This window comes from Ostrinia furnacalis, unplaced genomic scaffold (assembly GCF_004193835.3).
Source record: "Ostrinia furnacalis isolate ACB-3 unplaced genomic scaffold, ASM419383v2 OfSCF2077, whole genome shotgun sequence".
Taxonomy (NCBI): domain Eukaryota; kingdom Metazoa; phylum Arthropoda; class Insecta; order Lepidoptera; family Crambidae; genus Ostrinia; species Ostrinia furnacalis.
Window position 1 is genome coordinate 1 of NW_021132316.1, and position 6,059 is coordinate 6,059.

The 6,059-nt window shown below is 38.9% G+C and overlaps 1 protein-coding gene across 1 annotated transcript; it reads left to right on the forward strand.

Moving 5' to 3' along the window:
- The first annotated feature begins 713 nt into the window (after positions 1-713).
- On the forward strand, positions 714-5,200 carry LOC114354591 (glutathione S-transferase 1-like). The gene is made up of 5 exons (XM_028307060.1): positions 714-1,042; positions 2,023-2,081; positions 2,616-2,757; positions 4,505-4,695; positions 5,015-5,200. Exons 1-5 carry the CDS (start codon positions 902-904, stop codon positions 5,133-5,135), a joined length of 654 nt encoding a protein of 217 aa, XP_028162861.1. The 5' UTR covers positions 714-901; the 3' UTR covers positions 5,136-5,200.
- The last annotated feature ends 859 nt before the right edge of the window (positions 5,201-6,059 follow it).

Sequence of the window (6,059 nt, forward strand, 5' to 3'; positions counted from 1 at the left end):
TTTTGAAACACAAAATAAGCATCGCAATGTTTTTCGATCTGCATAAATTAAAATCGAGTCAACATTCCCGTAGGCAGTTATGTTAGAATTGGCAGCGCTTTGCATCTGTATTCTGAGCGCTCTTTGATATCGGGCAGAAGCGCGGGCGCGCGGCGGGAGGCGCGTTGTCTCGCTCTAATGCTCAAGGTCGTTCGGCCATGTAATCGCCTTAAGCTCGCCTGTTGTACCACTATTTTTATGTGTGCAATAAAGATTTTAAATAAATAAATAAATAAATGTGTTAAGGTTGATGTGCTGCGTCCGACTTGGCGCACTTTTAACTTGTGCTTCGCCGGATTGAATTTTTAAGTCTTGTATTTTTTCTTCCGGCAACTTGGCCCCACCTTCGATGTTTTTATTAATAAATTAAACACCAAATCAACAAAAATCTACTTTAGAATCTTGGAGTGGCCTAGTTGCCGAAAGAAAAAATATTTAAAAATTCGACCCGGCGAATTTACCCGTGGGCCTAGCTAAAAATGGAACAAGTCGCTGGAAGACTCGTCCGTGCCTGGGAAACTTTATTTTTATCTATACTAGACTAATACAACGCCTTAGAAACCGCAACCAACGTTGGAAGATGTGTACCGGCCAAACGTTGCCCGGTTGGACGATGACGAACACTACCAGTCGCAACACAGTTTTTACTTAGCGGCGGGTAGGGGACTGAATCTGATACATTTTGCCACCCTCATTATTGCTTATTCAATAGTACTTTTTACTGTTAATATAATTTATGTAAAACTATGTGTAAACAAACAATGTACACTTACTGATAAGTTATGTTTTTGTTGATTAGTTAGTAAGAATAATGGATGGCTCAATAAAAATATTTTTGATTTTGATTTTGAAATATTTTTAGATGCCGGCCAAGTTATACAAATTGAATGCAAGCCCACCAGCCCGCGCAGCTATGATGGCGTGCGAAATTTTCAAAGTACCGGTGGAGATGGTCAACGTAGATTTTGTGAAGGGAGAGACTCTCACACCGGAGTATTTGAAGGTAAATACTCCTTTTTGTACACGTAATAATAAAACAAGAGTAATTATAAGGATTCCAAAATGATATCACACTTGGTAAAATCTTGCTGTAATTGTCGACAAATTTTGTTAATTGGAAATAATCCCGTTTATAACTTTATCTACCTTGGTTAAAAATTATTATTCTAATGTGCCCAAAATTCAAGTTTCTAGCTTAAGTGAGGTGGAAAAGCCATTTTAAAAGGTATGAGCGGAACGGAGATAGGGTTTCCAGGTGTCCGGCTTTAACCGGACATGTTTGACTTTTTTTACGGTCTTGTCCGGCCTGTCCGGCTTTTTTCCGTATACGTTCTCTGTCCTTAACTAAGTGATGTTCATCGTAATAAATGTTTCTTTCTTTCTTTCTGATGCGTGCGCCTGACGCCTAACAATAAAAGGCGGACAGGCCGGACAAGACCGTAAAAAAAAGCCAAACATGTCCTGTTCAAGCCGAATCCTTGGAATCCTTATAAAATGCGCCAAATTTTGACGTTACTTGCTAAATTCGCATAGTACAATTTTTTTCAGTACAGTCAGTATAAACTAGGTAAAACTTTAAATTTGAAAATTTTTTTTTGAAAAAATGTATTTTTTTCAACCAAGCTGCAGCAGCTGGTCTTATAATTTGATAACAATTTAGAGAAGCATTATTCAGGGTTACATAACAAAAAAAAAATTTGGAAAAGTGAAGATTAATTGTGGCAAAAGGAGTAAAAAGACCGTCACCGGGAGTAGATTTTTTTTTTAAATGCCTAATATATTGAAAATATGCCAGATAGATTTTTTTTTATATTTTTCTGATAACCAGCACAACTTGCCTCAACACCCAGTTTCGGCTTGACGTTGATTTACGGGACACCCTGTATATGCCATCATTTTTATCAGTCGATTGGTTATGTAATATTATCAGCTTTTTTTTCTGTTTCTGGTAGGTATCAATTTAAATTATCTTGTCTGTTTTAGATGAACCCTCTCCACACAATTCCCGTGTTTGCTGATGGGGATCTTGTAATTCATAATAGGTAACATTATCATCTGATAATCTAATTATGCAATATAATGTTCGATAAATTCATTCGTTCGTTCGTTCGTTTGACGTCCACTGCTGGACGAAAGCTTCCCCCAAGGTTTTCCACAATGAATGGGCCTGCGCTGCCCGCATCCAGGCTCTTCCCGCGACCTTTATTTACCAGTAGGCCTAGGATGCGCGCCGCGATAAGCAGTTATCACGCCATTTTATCGATTTTGCTTATACATTTTGACGTCGATAAAGTATATTACGGTGCGCATCTTAGCCGTCGGTTGATAAATTACTACTACTTTATTTTTACCGTTCTGAGTTCTGGATAGAGACATCAGGTACCTACATAAAGTAACAGGCAACCTGTAGCCTTTATTTCTTAGTTGTAGAGCATCTGAAACTTTATTAAGAACAGGTATCGTCTCGCATAAAGATGTATGGAAGAATACCGGTGTAATCAAACAACTTTAACAGATATCTAAAACCTTTAAACAGGTAACTTGCTTAGTACGTTTTTAAAAGTTTTTTTTTTCAGCCACGCCATATTGATCTACCTGGCAGAAGTATATGGCAAAGATTCTTCTTTTTATCCTAAAGATGTCAAGCAACGAGCACTCATCAACCAAAAATTGTTCTTCGATGATGGTGTTTTGTTTGCGAAGTTGCGCAACATTACGGTAAGTTTTTTGCAACTTATCATTATTTTATATATTTTGATGCAAAATATATTTTATGATAACTACATAAGAAGCTACAGTGTTTAGGTTGAAGTGACATAAACCTGACAGGCTAGAATGCGCACTTTGATAAAATCTTATCGACGTTTTTAGTCGATAAATATCTATCGAATTTAATTGCTACCTCTAAAAGTTTATCGTGGCGTGTATCCTAAGCCTAAGGGAATTTCAAATTATCAAATTATTTTCGAATTTCCAAATTATTTTTGCCGTTGACTGTACCAATATAAACAGCCTTTAAGGCTTCCACAGACCAAACGCGGGGCAGTAGCAGCGCAGTTTGAATGCGGGCCCGCGCAAGTTGTAATACAAGAAACTCTTTGAAGTATGTCACACCAAATTTTAACGCGGGCCCTCGCTCCTACCGCGCCGCACTGCAACTGCCGAAATACAAACGAGGCGGCGCAGGTGCGGGACAGAAGCGGCGCGAACGCGGGCCCGCGCTGTTGTAGGGTAGATCCGCCGATTTGATTCCGCGAGATTTATTTTACGTTTTTTGAAAAACTTTACAGGAATGCCTGCAAACTAGCTTAAACTGAAAGGTTAAGCAATGAGCTTTTTAGATCAGTGTGAGGCCCTTAGATTCAATCGTTATTTTAGAAGTAACAAGCGTCCAAATATTTTTTCACAAAATGGTAATGACGTTTTCCCAATGGTAATGATTTTATTAAAATGGTAATGATCTTATGTTAATGGTGATGACGAAATATAATTTTATAGTAATACATTAAATTAAAATAACTTGAAAACTAAAATTTAGATATAATTGTTCAGCTAAACACCAATTTTATCTATGTTATTTTCCTAGCTAAGCACGTACCTATTAAAGAATGGGTTGGAAATAAAAGTAAATGTATTCAATAATTTAATGAATTTATTGAATTTGGAACAATACGGACATTAGTTAAAATTTTTTTACGTTCCTAATATTATTCAGAATCAGAAAAAATATATATTTACACCAATGAGGATTTTGATTGAAAAATATGCCAAGCTACTCTTACTTAGACTTACACAATAGTCAACATACAAGAAATGAATAAAAAAACGTCTTTTCGTAAACTAATAAAAAACCTTCTCATTTAAAAACAAAGCTTAAAGAACAATGGGACAAAACGTCCCCAGAACTGTAGCACTTTAATACCTACCTTATATGATAGACCATGCTAATACCCGACCGATCTCNCAACGGCAAAGGTCAGTACTTTTACTGTGATGGTAATGACGTTTAGTGCGTGTTTTCTTGATTATCGAAATAACTTGAAGTATTTAATCAATATGGATCATGGCGCCTTATGTGGAAACTTGTATGAATCGTTATTCAGAAGTTTAATTTACCAGAACTACAACAGTTTTTTTTTTATCGATCGGAACATAAGTTTTTTACTGTTTCGCGGATTTACCCTGTATTACTATGGCGGCCATATTATATTAGCATGACACACCGGACGCAGGGCGGTAGCAGCGCGTTGAAAGCGGTTTTCGAATATTTAAATTTTTGACAACCGCCCGCGTTGCAACTGCTTTGAAACTGCGCTGCTTTCAGTGTGCCTCAGCCGCACTGCAACTGACCCGCCCTGCTTCTGACCCGCGTTTGGTCTGTGGAAGCCTCTACTTTATTTGTGACCACAAAACTGATTTTTAAATCTAATATTTCATATTTTTAATTGTAAATTTTTTTTTTCAGTACCCAGCATTTGCGCTCGGTCAAAGAGGACTGACGGAGCAGCAGCTTAAGGATTTGGAAGAATGCTATGAATTCTTGGAAGAAATATTGTCCCGACAGAAGTATATAGCTTTGGACCACATAACTATTGCCGATGTGGCCGCTTACGCGACAGTTTTTGTGTTAGATTACATACTTCCTTTAAACGCTAAGTGAGTATACTTACCGATTCTTACGCCCGTATTCAGAAACATTACTATGAGCTCTTATAGTGCGCGTGGATGCACAGGGTGACACAGGAACCAATCACAGAGCTCTATTCAACGCTATGCGTTCGATTTTCTGCTTCACTTAAGTAAGCATCGTTTGTGAATACGGGCGTAATTTCTTTAGCAAAGATATTTGTTTGCAACGGAAAACAGAATATTATGTGAAGATTGTGAAGTGATCTAAAGTACAGAATACTATAAGTATTCAAGTCTTAAGTATATCGATCCTGTCCGTTTTTCTTATATTGGCCTATATTTTCAGGTACTCCAAACTATCAGCTTGGCTAAAAGAAATGGATAAACAACCTTACGCTGTTAAACATAAGGCAGAGGGTCTAAACATGCTTGCTACTTATATTAATTCTCCTGTTAATTCCAAGTAATACGCATCCTTAACAACGAATGCTAACTAATTACATGACAGAACTAATAAAACATTTTACTTTTTTTCATTTGTTTTAATTTCTATACCTTATAATTACTTATTCCAAAATTGTAATATGTCTGAACTGTAAAAACAGTTGTTGTGTTATAGCTGTAGCGGTTAATTGAGTCGGTGCTTGAGGCATGGGAGTTTTAGCCTATGCGCAGACATCGATTTTTCGTCGGCCGATAGTTTAGTCGAGCAGTTGATCAGTATGGGCATGTATGGAAGTGCGCACATTACACCGATTTGATTTAGCCGATTCTTCATACAAATGAAAATCGGGCCCAACTAAGTATCGGTGATGACATCACTTCGCGCATTGCCAAGGCCAGAGCTACCTTCGCACAACTTCGCCCCATATGGCAGTCACGGAAATTGACCCGAAGGGTCAAGATCAAAATATTCGGGTCTAACGTTAAATCCGTTCTGCTCTATGGGTGTGAAACGTGGAAGGTCACCAAGGTTATCTCGCACCAGCTGCAGGTCTTCATCAACCGCTGCCTTCGCCGAATTCTCGGCATATACTGGCCCGAGAAAATCTCCAACGTCGAGCTATTGGAACGCTGCCACGAAATTCCGATCGACCAGCAGATCAAGCGCCGCAAGTGGAACTGGATTGGCCACACTCTCCGAAGGGACCCCGATCACATCCCTAAGCAGGCTCTGGATTGGAATCCCCAAGGAAAACGCAAACGTGGTCGACCCAGGCAAACTTGGCGGCGCACTGTAGCGGACGAGGTGAAGAAGATCGGCAAGACCTGGAGCGAGATCAAGCGAGAAGCTCAAGACCGAACGAGATGGAGGACTGTTGTGGACGCCCTCTGCCCCATCTAGGGGACATAGGACCGAAAGTCAAGTAAGTATCGGTGGTCTGCACCTA